At 43.1% G+C, this 15,775-nt stretch overlaps 1 protein-coding gene across 1 annotated transcript in view; it reads right to left on the minus strand.

The window, feature by feature from the left end:
• LOC127633152 (astrotactin-2-like) overlaps positions 1-15,775 on the minus strand; it is an 875,437-nt gene that overhangs the window by 181,636 nt on the left and 678,026 nt on the right. The window contains exon 17 of the mRNA XM_052112037.1: positions 5,437-5,699. Within this exon, the coding sequence (XP_051967997.1) occupies positions 5,437-5,699 (263 nt within the window). The remainder of the gene's footprint in view (positions 1-5,436; positions 5,700-15,775) is intronic.

A 15,775-nucleotide genomic window follows, 5' to 3' on the forward strand; every position in this document is an offset into this window, starting at 1 on the left:
AAGGAATGCAAAAGTGACAAAAATGACAAACAAAAGGGTAACAGTGAAACAAGACAAGGTAAACATAACAGAGCCCCCCTCAAAGGATCGGATTCCAGACGATCCTAAGGAACAAAAAACGAAGGACAGAAAACCCACAAAAAACAAAATGAGGGCACAAGGGGCAGACAGGCAGACCGGGGGTGTACAAGAACAAGAAGGCAGTCCAAGGGGCACAGAGGGCAGGCAGGAAGTCCAAAGGGGCAACGAGTGGCAGACAGGCAGTCCAGGGGGGCAAAGAGGAGCAGACAGGCAGTCCAAGGAGGTCGAGAGGACAGGCAAGCAGTCTATGGGGGCACAAAGTGACAGGTTTAGGGGGCCAGGGAGGTATCGACCGGGCAGGGACAGGTTTAGATGGCCCGGGGGCTGGCCATAAGGCAAGGGCCGGCTCAGGGGGCCTAGGAGGAGGCCACAGGACAGAGGCCGGTTTCGGTGGCCTAGGAGATGGCCATGGGGCAAGGACCGGTTCAGGAGGTCTGAGAGCTGGCCTCAGGGCAAGGACCGGTTCAGGAGGCTTGGGACCTGGCCGCAGGGCAAGGACTGGTGCAGGAGGTCTGGGAGCTGACCTCAGGGCAAGGACGGGCTCAGGTGGCCTGGGAGCTGGCCACAGGGCAAGGATAGGTGGGAGGTGGAGCTCTGGGAAGCTCGAGAGGCTTGAGAGGCAGAGCCCTGGAAGGCTCGAGAGGCTCGAGAGACTTGAGAGGCGGAGCCCTGGAAGGCTCGGGAGGAGGAGCCCTGGAAGACTCGAGAGACTTGAGAGGCGGAGCCCTGGAAGGCTCGAGAGGCTTGAGAGGCAGAGCCCTAGGAGGCTCGGGAGGAGGAGCTCTGGAAAACTCGAGTGACTTGAGAGACGGAGCCCTGGAAGACTCGAGAGACTTGGGAGGCGGAGCCCTGGAAGGCTCGAGAGGCTTGAGAGGCGGAGCCCTAGGAGGCTCAGGAGGAGGAGCCCTGGAAGGCTCGAGAGACTTGGGAGGCGGAGCCCTGGAAGACTCGAGAGACTTGGGAGGCGGAGCCCTAGGAGGCTCGGGAGGAGGAGCCCTGGAAGGCTCGGAAGGCTCGGAAGGCAGAGTACTAGGAAGCTCGGAAGGCGGAGCTCTGGAAAGCTCAGAAGGCTCGGAAGGCAGAGTACTAGGAAGTTCGGAAGTCGGAGCTCTCGAAAGCTCGGAAGGCAGAGTACTAGGAAGCTCGGTAGGCAGAGCTCTGGAAAGCTCGGAACGCTCGGAAGGCAGAGTACTACGAAGCTCGAGAGGAGGAGCTCTGGGAGGCTCGAGAGGCGCTGACTCTTGGACGGGCGCGACCACTGGTGCTGGCCTTTGGACGGTCGTGGCTACTGGCACTGGCTCTTGGACGGTCGTGGCTACTGGCACAGGCTCTTGGACGGTCGTGGCTACTGGCACTGGCTCTTGGACGGTCATGGCTACTGGCGCTGGCTCTTGGACGGTCATGGCTACAGGCGCTGGCTCAGGGACGGTCGAGGCTACAGGCGCTGGCTCAGGGACGGTCGAGGCTACAGGCGCTGGCTCAGGGACGGTCGAGGCTACATGCGCTGGCTCACTGACTTCTGAGACGACAGGCACTGGCTCACTGACCTCTGAGGCGACAGGCACTGGCTCACTGACTTCTGAGGCGACAGGCTCTGGCTGGGTTACTGTGGTATGCACCTGAGGGCAGAGCCAAGAGGGGTTTAGGGCACGGGGCTGCGGCAGGTGGAGGCTGGAGAGCAGAGACCTTTCCCCCTCTCCTCTTCCTCCGGGCTGATGCGACTGGCGAAGCTGGGATGCTGTTCCTGGTCAGCGTGGCTTCAGGCTCGCTGGCCGTGGCTGGCAAGGGCTCCAGCTCGCTGACGGTAGAGGCCACAGGCGTAGGCTCGCTCACAGTGACATGCGTGGGCGCTGGCTCGCTCACAGTGACATGCGTGGGCGCTGGCTCGCTCACCGTGACAGGCGTGGGCGCAGGTTCGCTCACCGTGACATGCGTGGGCTCTGGCTCGCAGACCGGGGCTCTGGGGCAGGCTTGACAGGGAGAGCCTGGGGCGGCTGAAGAGTCTCCACAGTAGGTGGGGAGGTAGGGTCCTTCCCAGCATGGCCCACAGTGAACGGGGAGCCGCACAACAGTAAGGTCACCTCCAGGAAGTTGCGGAGAGTCCAGCCGCATGATGCCGGCGGCAGCCGCTCCTTCAGCCAGCCACTCAGGTTATCCCTGAAGAAGACCGCAAGGGAGGTGTCCAGGAAGTCCGCAACTGCCGCAAGTTCTAGGAAGTCGCGGACGTGGGCCTCAATCGGACGGTCCTCTTGCCTCAGGCAGAGCAGGTGGTATCTGGCACGTAAAACCGCTGGATCCATGATTTGGTCTATCGTTCTGTAACGATTGAGCAGCGAGGCAGATGAGGAGATGCGGATCCAAATGCAGTTTGACTTTATTAAATAAACGAGCAAGTAAACACAAAGGAACAACCCTCAATGGGGAAACAAAACATAAAACTGAAAACTAAACACGATGAAACAAAACAGAGAACTCAGGCAACCAAAACAGAGAACTCAGGCAGGGAACACATACCAGGCTAACAACAAACAACGATAGACAAGGACTGAACCAAAAACCAGGGTATAAATACATGAACATAGGAAAAAGGGGCCAATGAACAAACAGAACTCAAACAAGATAACAAGGTGATAAACAGAAGCAAAATGGCAAATTAACGAGGGCAGGTGCAAACAATGAACGTGAACACGAAAGCTAACAGAGAGACTATGGAGTTACACAAGGGACAGAAGTGAAAACTAAGGAATGCAAAAGTGACAAAAATGGCAAACAAAAGGGTAACAGTGAAACAAGACAAGGTAAACATAACACTTAGTTAGGTCTGCCAGAACCAGAAACCTTTATCATGATCTATAACGCTGTAAAACATGTCATTGCATCTATGCTAAAATTATTCTATTTGTTTCCCTGTCCCTGATTCATATCCCAAGGTTACCAGAGCCGGCCAGATCCAGCTCCGTTCCTGCTTGGTGTCAGACTCCACTGCTACGTGTCTCTGAGTGATGATGACTATATGCAGCCGGTGCCAGCCAGATATCACTTCAGTTGATTACGAAGGACTTCAGAGGATAAACTGATGGCAATTCCAACCATAATACATGGGATACTTCATATGCCACTGCCTGAACCTTGAACTTAGGATAGACTTACCGTAACAACCTCACTGATCTTTGCCTGCATCACCTTGGTCTAATGATGGACTACACTCTTAAAATGGAATACATAGATTATCATGTATTGCCAACAAAATTCTTCATCAGCCAACTAAAAAAGGACAATGCATCTATGTGAATTTTTGCAGTTAATCACGGATGAACTTCAAAGACATTAGTGAAAAGCACTATACAAAAAAAAATGTCTTGATGGATGTCTTTAAAATGTTAGTAAATGTAATGATTTTTAGCAGATGTTAATGAGATTATGATGCTTTCCAAATGAAAAGATCTAAAACAGACTTCTCAGAGATGTGTGTGTGTGTGTGCTATCTAGGAATAGGAGAGCATTTTAGAATTTTATTTCTAAAATACACAGATGAGCCAAAACATTATCCCACCTACCTAATATGATGTGTGTCCTCCGCATGCCATCAAAACAGCGCCGACCCACTGAGGCATGGACTCTACAAGACCCCTGAAGGTGTCCTTTGGCATCTCGCACCAAGACATTAGCAGCTGATCCTTCAAGTCCTAAGTTGCGAGCTGGAGCTGCCATGGATAAGACTTGTTGGTCCAGCACATCCCACAGATGCTCAATCGGATTGAGATCTGGGGAATTTGGAGGCCAGGGCAACACCTTGAACACTTCATCATGTTCCTGAAACCATTCCCGAACAATCTGTGCAGTGTGGCAGGGCATATTATCCTGCTTTTAGAGGCCACTGCTATCAGGGAATTCCATTGCCATGAAGGGGTGTTCCTGGTCTGCAACAATGTTTCGGTAGGTGGCACGTGTCAAATTGAAGTCCACATGAATGGCCGGACCCTTGTTTTCATGGGCACTCTTTCACCAGTCTGTGGCTGCGCAGCCCCATACGCAACAGGTGCAATGCACTATTTGTTATGACACATTCCTTCTGTAACATCATTTAAATTTGCCACAGTAGACCTTCTGACTAGACAGGATACCCTTCACTGCCCTCACGCATCGATGTCGGTAGGTACTCAACACTGCTGAACGGAAGCACCCCACAAGCCTTGTCATTTCAGAAATGCTCTGACCCAATCGTCAAGCCATAACAATTTGGCCCTTTTAAAAGTCCCTCAGGTCTTTCCTCCAGCCCATTTCTCCGGCATTCAACACGTTGACTAAGTGAACTAATTGTCCGTTTACCATCTTATCTACCTAGACCTTGACATGTGGCCTTAGGAGATGATCAATGTGATTTGCTTCAGCTGTGAGTGGCCAATATGTTTTGGCTCATCAGTGTATGTTGGATTTTAGTAACTCTGCTGTACACACTAACATAAACCCCAACCCTAAACCTAATCATCCATGGAGTAAAAATGTAATCAAAATAGCATTGGGAATTACATTACTTGGTTTAAATGCAGGACAAGAACATGAAACACCACAAGAAAAAGTAAACACACTTGAACTGTAGCAAAAATTTCTGATGGGAGATGCCAGATGTCTGTAACTCAGCAGAATAGGGTCAATGTCAAAGGACTGGAACATTTAGAAGCAACATGTCAACTTCCTGTGTGATTTGGTTGGGTATACTGAGTGTTTTTTAGCATATGATTCTGGGTTTTTTCTAATGCTTTACTTCATGATTTCTTACTGGTCCAAGTCAAAAGAGCCCATCACTGAGTCTCTACAAGACCATCCTTCAGTGTAAGTCTACAGTATTTTTGTCTATTTTATTGTCCACCAGGTAAAAATTAAATGTCCTTTGTGATAGTACACCTAAAATAAATTAATAGATGTTTATTCTTACAAAGAATGTTAAACTCTATTAAAAGTGTTTGTGGCATAATGTTGATTACCACAGAAAATAGGCACATAATTAAAGTAAACGGTTCCAATACACAAAACATTAACTACATACTGTTTCAAAAGTACAGCCGTTATACTTAAACATAATACATGTTAACATGACTCTAGTGTGATAAAATCGCTTACTAACCTTGTCCATGACCAGTGGTAAGGAGAAGCCATGATGGAATGTGTGCTTTCTCATAAATAATGTTAAGCAAGTCTCAGAATCAAATGAAATATCAGCGTACTCTACAACTAACCACAACATATACATCACATTTTATGACGTTGCTTCAAGTTTAGGTTTTAAACCAGAACAATGAGAAAAAATTTGTAAAAATAGACACTTTATCCTTAATGTACAAGACCATAGTTTACCTCTTTGGTGATATTATCCTGCACCAGGCTGTAGAGGGGCACGACACGGCTGACCTCCAGCAAGATGGGCATCGGGCTAGGCGCCTCACGGCCGGCTTGTCTGCACAGGTGACAGGCGGCTGGACAGCTGCCCTTCTCCTGGCAACGTATTTCCACATCGGCCACCAGGTCATCAGACAGCAGCTGCGTCTTCAGTAGGCTGGAGAGGTAGCTGATGAAAGGCACGGCTTTCAGGTCCCGTCGCCCACCCTGCTCTGTGACCTCTGTGGAGGTGAGACAGAGTATGACATCACTGGTACACTGAGTCTTAATAAAAAAAATGGCAACATTTTAATTTCCATTTCTACACCCTCAATTTATGCCATACAAAAATCTAAAAATTATTTTTATTTCTAAAATTGAAAACTACAATTGAGGTGTATTCAAGCCATTCTTGGGGCTTGAATACACCGAGTGAAAGGATAACATTTGGCTATATGAGTTTTGTCATGTGTGTTCTGAATCTTGCTGGTGTTCAAACTTATTGCTGTTTTTTTTTTTTAAACCTAAGTGTAACAGAATAAGGATGGGCAAGTAGGAGGCAGGAACCAGCTGAACAGTAAACATAAACTTTAATTATATAAATTAACTTAAAACAACATAAAACAAAAGGACACAGACAAACATGCAACGCGGCCGCATATGTATTTGCAGTATTTATCCCCCTCTCGGCTGATTAGTCCGATTCAGTGCCGGTCATGTGTCCTCACGGGCTGTCCCCACCCTCCTCCTTGTCACACTCCACTATCGCCAGACTCAGGCCGGGGAAACCCCTGGCATGACGTACCCCCCTCCCGTCCTTGGAGGGGGGCGTTGCCTCCTGCCATCAGGTCTTCCCCGCATTTTGGATGAGGGGAGGGAAAGAGCGAGGCGGAGTGACAGAGAGCGAGAGAGAGAGGATAGAGAGAAAAACTAGCTCGCCGGCTCCCTGACATGCTGTCACCCCTCTTCAATTGCTCCTCAGCCCTCAGGTGGATCCCAGCTCACTACTCCCCCGGCGGATGGCAGGAGGTCCTCTGGTCCTCCGGCTCTCGGTGGCCAGCAGCGATCCCTCCGTCCCCAAGCAGATGGCCACGGCTGCTCCCCTGGCAGAAGGCAGTGGCGAAGGCTCCATGACAGCGCATCCCTCCTCCCTCCTGGGTTTGTTACCACTGTAACAGTATAAGGATGGGCAAGGAGGAGTCCAGAACCAGCTGAACAGTAAACATAAACTTTTATGATATAAATGAACGTTATACAAAATAATACATGAGGTCACAGACACGCATGCGACGCGTCCGCGTGCGTCTCTCCCTTTCGAACTGATACCTCCAGCTAGTCTTTATTCCCCTACCGGCTGATTAGCCCAATTCAGGGCCAGCAGTGTGTCTTTATGGGCCGTTCCCACCCCACCCTCCTCCTCATCACACTATGCCATCTGTATCATTGTAAATAGCGTTTAAGGCGTGGTAGCCCAGATGCTGGATTTAAGAATGAAATATTAGATCACACATATAATAATGGACCTGTTTACACCTGGCCACTTCATGTATTTTCACTGTTTGGATAGCTATACGATCATGAAAAGATTAGGTCAGGTGTATATGCCCTCCGAAATGCATTCAAGATGCAATCCGATCGCTCAGACCACTTCCGGAGGTGGTTTGAGACACATTCCATTCAAAACTGGTCAAGTCTAGATGCATTTGGCTGTTCAAGACACATTTGTAAACTTTACCTGCTCCCAAACAGTGCTACGTCATCATAGGAAAAAGCTAAACAACAGCTGTTAGAGAATTTTTGCATAGGGCTTGAATTGCGCAGTAAATAATAGCAAAGAAAGAGACGAATACATGCTTTAGGAGAGACATAACTTTTTCCTCATTTATTTGATGGAGATCACTGATGAAACTGAAACGAAACACTGACACGGGCGCAGTTGACGTGCATGATGCGTCTCACTTAAGAGTAATTCAATGCCCGGAATTAGCATAATCATGAAACTGAACACGGTTTTATTTGCATATAGCATGGGAATTGAAGATCGGATTTACATCTGTTTGGCAGAGAATCATTGATGTGGCCAAGTGTAAATGGAATGAGCTTTTTCAATCGGATAGCAATCCGATCAGTAAAAATGCATGAAGGGGAAAAGTGTAAATAGGCACAATGACATTTCACAATAGAGCGCTAGCAGGTGTTTGTCTGATTAGCATGGCCAGTTAGCCCCCGCTGGTAGATGCCATAACTGCACTACTATGTGGCCTGAAAACATTTCTCTTTCTTGATGGCCTTTCAAAAGTATCTTTGTAATCTGATAGATTAAAGGTGTGAAACTGACTGATATTTTACCTTTTCTGCTTCCTTTGATGGCACTGCTCAGGATAGTCACTAGCAAAGTGACCGGGGAAGTTCTAGGGCCAGTGGATATTCAGGATTTAGCCCAAAACTCTGTGGATATGTATGGCCATTCTTTGGTGAAATATTTTAATTTATTACACGACTCTCTGGAATACTCAATTTTAATTGTTCAATGGCATCATCTAGCGGTCTGATATTTGTCAGTAACAACTGCACCTCCACATATCAGGTCGATGATCCGGGTATTGCAAACCATCTTTCCTGCTTTTCGGATCACTTTGCAATCTCTATAAGTATAAAATTATTTCAACACAAATTAATGTTTCATGTGCATTTATTTATTTATTTATTTGCCAAGCAGTCTTGTAATAAGATGCATAATGAGCAGTCAGGTGTTCATTAATTGCAATAAGAAACACCAACAGAACGCTTCTTAGATTTTAGCTGCTTAGCAATTTACTTCTCACATAATTGCATAATTTCAATGCAAATCAATATTTTATGTCCATGTATACATGTATTTGGTTATTAGCCGTGTAATAAGCAGGATGATGTAAAGTCAGCTGGTTGTTAAGGCAAAATAAACCCCTTACGGTCATTTTGGGGTTCGTCCGGGATTCAGATGCATTTCATGCATGGCAAGTTTCCGAAACTTAGCATTGCAGGGGAATATTAATTTATATTCATGAGTAAATCGATTTACTCCAAATAACCAATTAACAAGGACAATTTCATCTATGTGAACTTCTGCAGTTAATCCAGGATGGACTTCAAAGACATTGGTCATTAATCTTACAGTTCAAACAAAATCGATGTTTAAACACTGACCCTTAACACTTACTTAGTTTAATCATTTTAAACCATGACTTTATCTATACATAAGTAATATTTACATTATATTCATGATGTTAGCCAGAGGAAAACTGGCCTCACAGTGAGTCTGGTTTCACCCAAGGTTATTTTTCTCCATTAATCAACATCTTATGGAGTTTTGTGTTCCTTGCCACAGTCGCCTTCAGCTTGCTTACTTTAATTACTTATTTTTAAACACGATTAATCAAACATCGACATTAATCAAACATCGATTGTATCAAATTACACAATGATGATTAATCGACTTTGTAGACATTACAGTTTTATCGTCTGTTAATGCTGATCTTCTGTAAAGCTGCTTTGAAACGATGTATGTGTTGTGAAAAGCGCTATACAAATTAATTAGCAAACTAATATACCAGTAAATTCAATAAATTCTCATTCATGATCGAGACGTTTCTTCTCGTTCAGACTCAAACAAAAGACTGTTTAAGTGAAGCATGTATTCGTTCAGTGGGTGAAACTAATGATATGCTCCTTCACAGCCCACACTTGAATGCTATTGACTCACACTATAGACATTTACAGGCATAAAAAGCCACCAAAGCAGTCTCATGCTTTACACTAGAGCTCATTGGCTTCAAAAGGGAGTGAACGAGAAATATGAGTCAGTGTATGGTGGTGAATGAGAATGATTCCTTCACCTAAATGATTCTTTCTAAAAGATGAAATTGTTCATGAAGCATCACTAGTCAGAGAAACTATAACCCAAGCCTAACCCAACCCCTAAACCTAACCCTAACCCTAACATGTCAGGTAGAGCTTTAGACATTTATATAAATGAGTCCTCCCTTGCCATTCTACATTTCAGAAATCTGGCACCCGGTATATTTCCAAGACACGTTTTGTATTCACGTGGAAAATGACTAGTCGACTTCAGGCTTACAGTATCGCCTACATTAGTTCTAATCAACTTGTCTGTACATCCCAAGTACAGACAATGTGTGCTGCCAGTCCTCAAAGCAAAAAAGATAATGCCAGAAACAGACCATCCACTCTTGAACACTGTCAGCATGAAAAACGCATAGATCATAGCAATCAGGAAGTAGTCATTGGTCCATGACAACTGAGAGGACTATCAAGTGACATGCATATAATCATTGTTTGGTGAGAAAGTGAGAGCATCAATAACTTTTATTTACCACTGAAATGGTAAATATAAACATCCCTGTGTGTACACTATTACCGTAATATTTCTGCAATAATTTTAATGTTGGTATTTTACATAAAATAAACACATCATGTGGTTGCTAAGGTTGCTTAAGCATCTCTTTGGACCACATAGCAAGTCTCTCTCTCTCTCTCTCTCTCTCTCTCTCTCTCTCTCTCTCTCTCTCTCTCTCTCTCTCTCGCAAGTCTCTCTCTGCATGTGAAAGAAGATTCAAATCTAGTAGTTTGTGACTTCATGGACAATTCCAAAAGCACAGAAATATGTTGCTCCTCTCCTGGGGCAGTTATTAACTGTAAAAAATATGTGTGAAGTCAATATCTCCATGAAGAAAATTAATGTGATTTTTACTTATAGGTGCACTCTATAAATGCAAACTGGTGTGTCCTTTAACCAGGGGTTAAATTGGGGTGGAACGTTCGTTGTAGAAATTAACTATAATTCACGTCTGTTTCCCGAAACCGTAGTAACTACAGTATGTTGCACATCCATCATTCAAACCATGTTGGTTGAGCTGTCTTAAATGAGGTTACTTAGGGGGTGGAGTAATAACATCCACAAATATTAAATTATAATACCTCATTTACAAGTACAACCCCAGTTCCGAAAAAGTTGGGACAGTATGAATAATGCTAATAAAAATTGCTTCAGCAAATAATCCAACACTTTGAGAACAGTGTTCCCCATAGACAAATTGGAAGGATTTTGGGCATTTCACCCTCTACAGTGCACAATGCTGTTAAAAGATTCAAGCAATCTGGTCAAATCTTGGTACGTAAAGGGCAAGACGAAAACCAATTCTGAATGCACATGATCTCTGATCCCTCAGATGTAACTGTCTTAAAAAAAAGTAATTAATCTGTTTTAATTAATCTAACTTTAGTAAACCTCTGTTAGTTAACACCAACCCCTGCTGCATCAACAGATGCAAGTTAAGACTAATATATATTAGTCTTAATATATATTAGTATTAATATATATTAATAATATATAAGACTAATATATATATATATATTAATCTATATAGAATATAATCATATTGGTCTACTTATTATATAAATTAGTATGTGTGTTATATATATATATATATATATATAAAGTAGGCTATCTAATGTATAATGATATTGTAATCTAGTTTAAAATAATTACATATTCCAGTGTCAGAATTTTCGATCCACGTATCCACTTGACCTGACATTTTTATCTTTTTTTTTTCAGCTAACAAAACCATAACTCACAGATATGGCAACAACAAGATGAGAAGTGAAAGAGGTCGCCAATAGCTGAAACAGCAATAAAAATAGATTTGTAAATATCCTTCGTAAGTCAGTAAACTTTCAGCATGTAGTTTATACAGTATACTATGTCATCTGTTCAGAAATGTCAGATTTATTTGAATCACTCATTTGATTTGGTTCTTTTCAATGAATTGTTCAAACTGGTTAGCAAAATGGCCTAAATTGGTTTGTTCAAGTTTCAGTTTGAATCATTCAGAATCAGAATAACAATGAACTTTATTGCCAAGTATTTTTACACATTCAAGGAATTTTTCTTGGGTGACAGAAGCTTCAAATGCACAAACAATACAGCAAAAAGTATAATATCAGTAACAATATAAGTATACAGTGCATCCGGAAAGTATTCACAGTGCTTCACTTTTTCCACAATTTGTTATGTTACAGCCTTATTCCAAAATTGATTAAATTAATTATTTTCCTCAAAATTCTACAAACAATACCCCATAATGACAACGTGAAAGAAGTTTGTTTGAAATCTTTGCAAGTTTATTACAAATAAAAAACAGGGAAAAAATAAATAAAATCACATGTACATAATTATTCACAGCCTTTGCTCAATACTTTGTCTAAGCACCTTTGGCACCAATTACAGCCTCAAGTCTTTTGTGTATGATGCTACAAGCACCTATTTTTGGGCAGTTTCTCCCATTCTCCTTTGCAGGACCTCTCAAGCTCCATCAGTTTGGGTGGAAAGCATCGGTGCACAGGCATTTTCAGAGCTCTCCAGAGATGTTCAATCGGATTCAAGTCTGGGCACTGGCTGGGCCACTCAAGAACATTCACAGAGTTGTCCTGTAGCCACTCCTTTGTTTTCTTGGCTGTGTGCATAGGGTCGTTGTCCTGTTGGAAAATGAACCTTCGCCCCAGTCTGAGGTCCAGAGCGCTCTGGGGCAGGTTTTCATCAAGGTTATCCGTTCATTGCTGCATTCATCTTTCCCTCGATCCTGACTAGTCTCCCAGTTCCTGCCACTGAAAAACATCCCCACAGCATGATGCTGCCACCACCATGCTTCACTGTAGGGATGGTATTGGCCAGGTGATGAGTGGTGCTTGGTTTCCTCCAGACATGACGCTTGCCATTCAGGCCATAGAGTTCAATCTGTGTTTCATCAGACCAGATAATTTTGTTTCTCATGGTCTGAGAGTCCTTCAGGTGCCTTTTGGCATACTCCAGACAGGCTGCCATGTGCCTTTTACTGAGGAGTGGATTCCGTCTGGCCACTCTACCATACAGGCCTGATTGGTGGAGTGCTGCAGAGCTGGTTGTTCTTCTGGAAGGTGCTTGGTTTCCTCCAGACATGACACTTAACATTCAGGCCATAGAGTTCAAGAGTTCTCTCTCCACAGTGAAATGCTGGAGCTCTGTCAGAGTGACCATCGGGTTCTTGGTCATCTCCCTGACTAAGGTCCTTCTCCACCAATCGCTCAGTTTGGCCGGGTGGCCAGCTCTAGGAAGAGTCCTGGGGGTTCCAAACTTCTTCCATTTACGGATGATGGAGGCCACTGTGCTCATTGGGACCTTCAATGCTGCAGAACATTTTCTGTACCCTTGTCCAGATCTGTGCCTCGATACAATCCTGTCTCTGCGGTCTACAGTTAATTCCTTGGACCTCATGGCTTGGTTTGTGCTCTGACATGCACTGTTAACTGTGGGACCTTATATAGACAGGTGTGTGCCTTTCCAAATCATGTCCAATCAACTGAATTTACCACAGGTGGACTCCAATCAAGTTGTATAAACATCTCAAGGATGATCAGTGGAAACAGGATGCACCTCAGCTCAATTTTGAGTGTCATGGCAAAGGCTGTGAATACATATGTACATGTGATTCTTTTATTTTTTTTATTTTTAATACATTTGCAAAGATTTCAAACAAACTTCTTTCACGTTGTCATTATGGGGTATTGATTGTAGAATTTTGAGGAAAATTATTCATTTAATCCATTTTGGAAAAAAGCTGTATCATTACAAAATGTGGAAAAAGTGAAGCGCTGTGAATATTTTGCAGATGAACCGTATATAGAAATACACAAGAAGTCAATTTTTTTTATATACATATGTACAAATACAAATCTGTTACAGAATACACAGTGCAATGGAATGGAATGCAGACTAAGCTGTGTATTGAATGTAATTATTGCACAATGGGGCAGTTTTAACTGCTCATGAGAGGGATAGCCTGATGGAAAAAACTGTTCTTGTGCCTGACGGTTCTGGTGCTCAGAGCTCTGTAGTGCCGGCCAGAGGACAGACTCATTGACTGTTGAGTAGAACTGGATTAGCAGTGCCTGTGGCAGGTTGAACTTCCTCAACTGGCAAAGGAAGTACAACCTCTGCTGGACCTAACAATGGAGTCAATGTGTGTCTCACACTTCAGGTCCTGTGAGATGTAGTGCCCAGGAACCTGAATGATTGTTTAGAATGGTGAGCGGGTCAATGTTGGTGTGTTCCTCCTAAAGTCTACAACATCTCCACTGTTTTTAGCATGTTGAACTCCAGGTTGGTATGACTGCACCAGTGAGCCAGCCGTTCAACCTCCCTTCTGTATGCTGACTGATCAGCATCTTGGATGAGGCCAATGACAGTAGTGTTATCTGCAAACTTCAGTAGCTTGAAAGAAGGGTCCTTGGTGGTGCACACATACCTGGGGGGCACCAGTGCTGATAGTACATGTGCTGGAAGTGAATTTCCCCAGTCTCCCTGTCCATCAGAAAGCTGTTGATTCACTGACAGATAGACATGGGAACAGAGAGCTGGGTTAATTAATTCCATAGGAGAGCTGGATTGATGGAATTGAAAGCTGAAATGAAGACTACAAAAAGGATCCTTGCATATGTCCGTGGTCTGTCCAGATGTTGCAGGACATAAAGCAATCCCATGCTGACTGCATCCCCCACAGATCTATTTGCTCTATATACAAATTGGCTTTGAAATTCGGACAGCTGACTCACAAGCTGAACATTTTGGAGCAGTTTGTCTCCAAGTAAAACAGTGACAGGATGAAAGGCTACTTTAGAGAACAAAAATAGAGCTGGATGATGTGGAATATTTACCTTCAAATAACTGAATCCAACACAGAATCATTTGAATGCATCTTTTCTGGCAAACGAAAAGATGCATTCAAACGAAAAGATGCACTGAATGCATCTTTTCGTTTGCCAGAAAAGAAGAAAGTCTTAATCAAACTCTACCACTGCATGTGCAGCTTTTTGAAAAACTCTGTACTGCAGGAGTTTTTTTTTGAAAATACATTTCAACCAAAACAGTACAAAGGAAAGTAGCATGATATCACACTGTCTTGACATTACATGAACCATGGTTGTACTATGGTATTCTTTGTACCGTGGAGTACCATGGAAATATGGTATATGAATGTGATAATAATAATCACTACCAGGGTATTTCTCTATTAAAGTACCATGATATTATCATCCCATGCCACCTCATTGTACCTCTTTTTGAGTTTTTTTCTTCTAATAAATAAGCATTAGACCAAAATTAAGCTGATTATAGTATTTAATATTTATAAATAATATGAAGTATCTTAAATGAAGCAAGCTACTTTGGTCATGTTGCTTGCATTTTAATTGGTTTTCTCTAGTAGCTTTCAGCTGATCAGTTTTGATTTAGCTATTTATTTTTGTAGAGTAGTTGGCACCTCAACTACATTTCTGGGTAGCTTGGCCAACAAGTAATTGGTCCTAGTAGGCCATAGCCCTATTTTCTTTGATCTGTAAAATTCAAAACATCACTCGTTGGTGTGCCCTGTGCAGTTATGGGCTAGGTAAGACAGCCTGTTATGTCTAACATGTCAAACTGAAAAATGATCTCATAATTACCTCCAGATGCTGGCTCTGCAATTGGAAATAATAACATAAGTTTGAGAGGACAATTTTATTTTACATTCAAATTGTGATCATTCTGTGTGGTTTAAAAACAATATAGTGTTTGTTTGATCATTGGTAGGGTCATTTTCAGGAAGTGGCTAACCACATTACATTACATATGTCTTCACTGACCCTGTAAGCAATTACACCTCAACCCACATAATTAGAGAAAACGAAAAATTGTAAATGCATACCTGATGAATGAAGCAGTGATTGTCTAAAGGTAATTAAACGTTGAATCAAAATGCAGTAGCAAGGGTGATAACTAAAACCATATATATGAAATATGATCATATCAGCCCAATTCTATTGCATTGGCTAACTGTTAAGTTGTGTATAATATTAAATTTTTTTTACAATTACAAAGCTTTGAATAGTCTAGCTTAACAGTACTAAAACAACCTTATATCACACTATAATCCATCAGGTTCACTAAAATCGCTAAATTCTGGCCTATTAATAATACCTAGATTATCCACAAAAGGAGGTAGATCCTTTTCCTATTTAGCTCCTAAACTATGAAATAGTCTTTCTAGCAGTGTACGGGACTCAGACACACTCTCTCTGTTTAAAACTAGACTAAACTTATCTATTCAGCCTGGCATTTACCTAAACTATCCCACAACTCAGCCAGGCATTTACCTAATCTATCCCTCAACTCAAAGTTATACTGCATTAGTCAGGTCTGCCGGTGCCGGTAACACTTATCATATTCTATAACTCTGCTTAAAGT

The sequence above is a fragment of the Xyrauchen texanus genome, chromosome 3 (genome assembly GCF_025860055.1).
Source record: "Xyrauchen texanus isolate HMW12.3.18 chromosome 3, RBS_HiC_50CHRs, whole genome shotgun sequence".
In the NCBI taxonomy this organism is placed as follows: Eukaryota; Metazoa; Chordata; class Actinopteri; order Cypriniformes; family Catostomidae; genus Xyrauchen; species Xyrauchen texanus.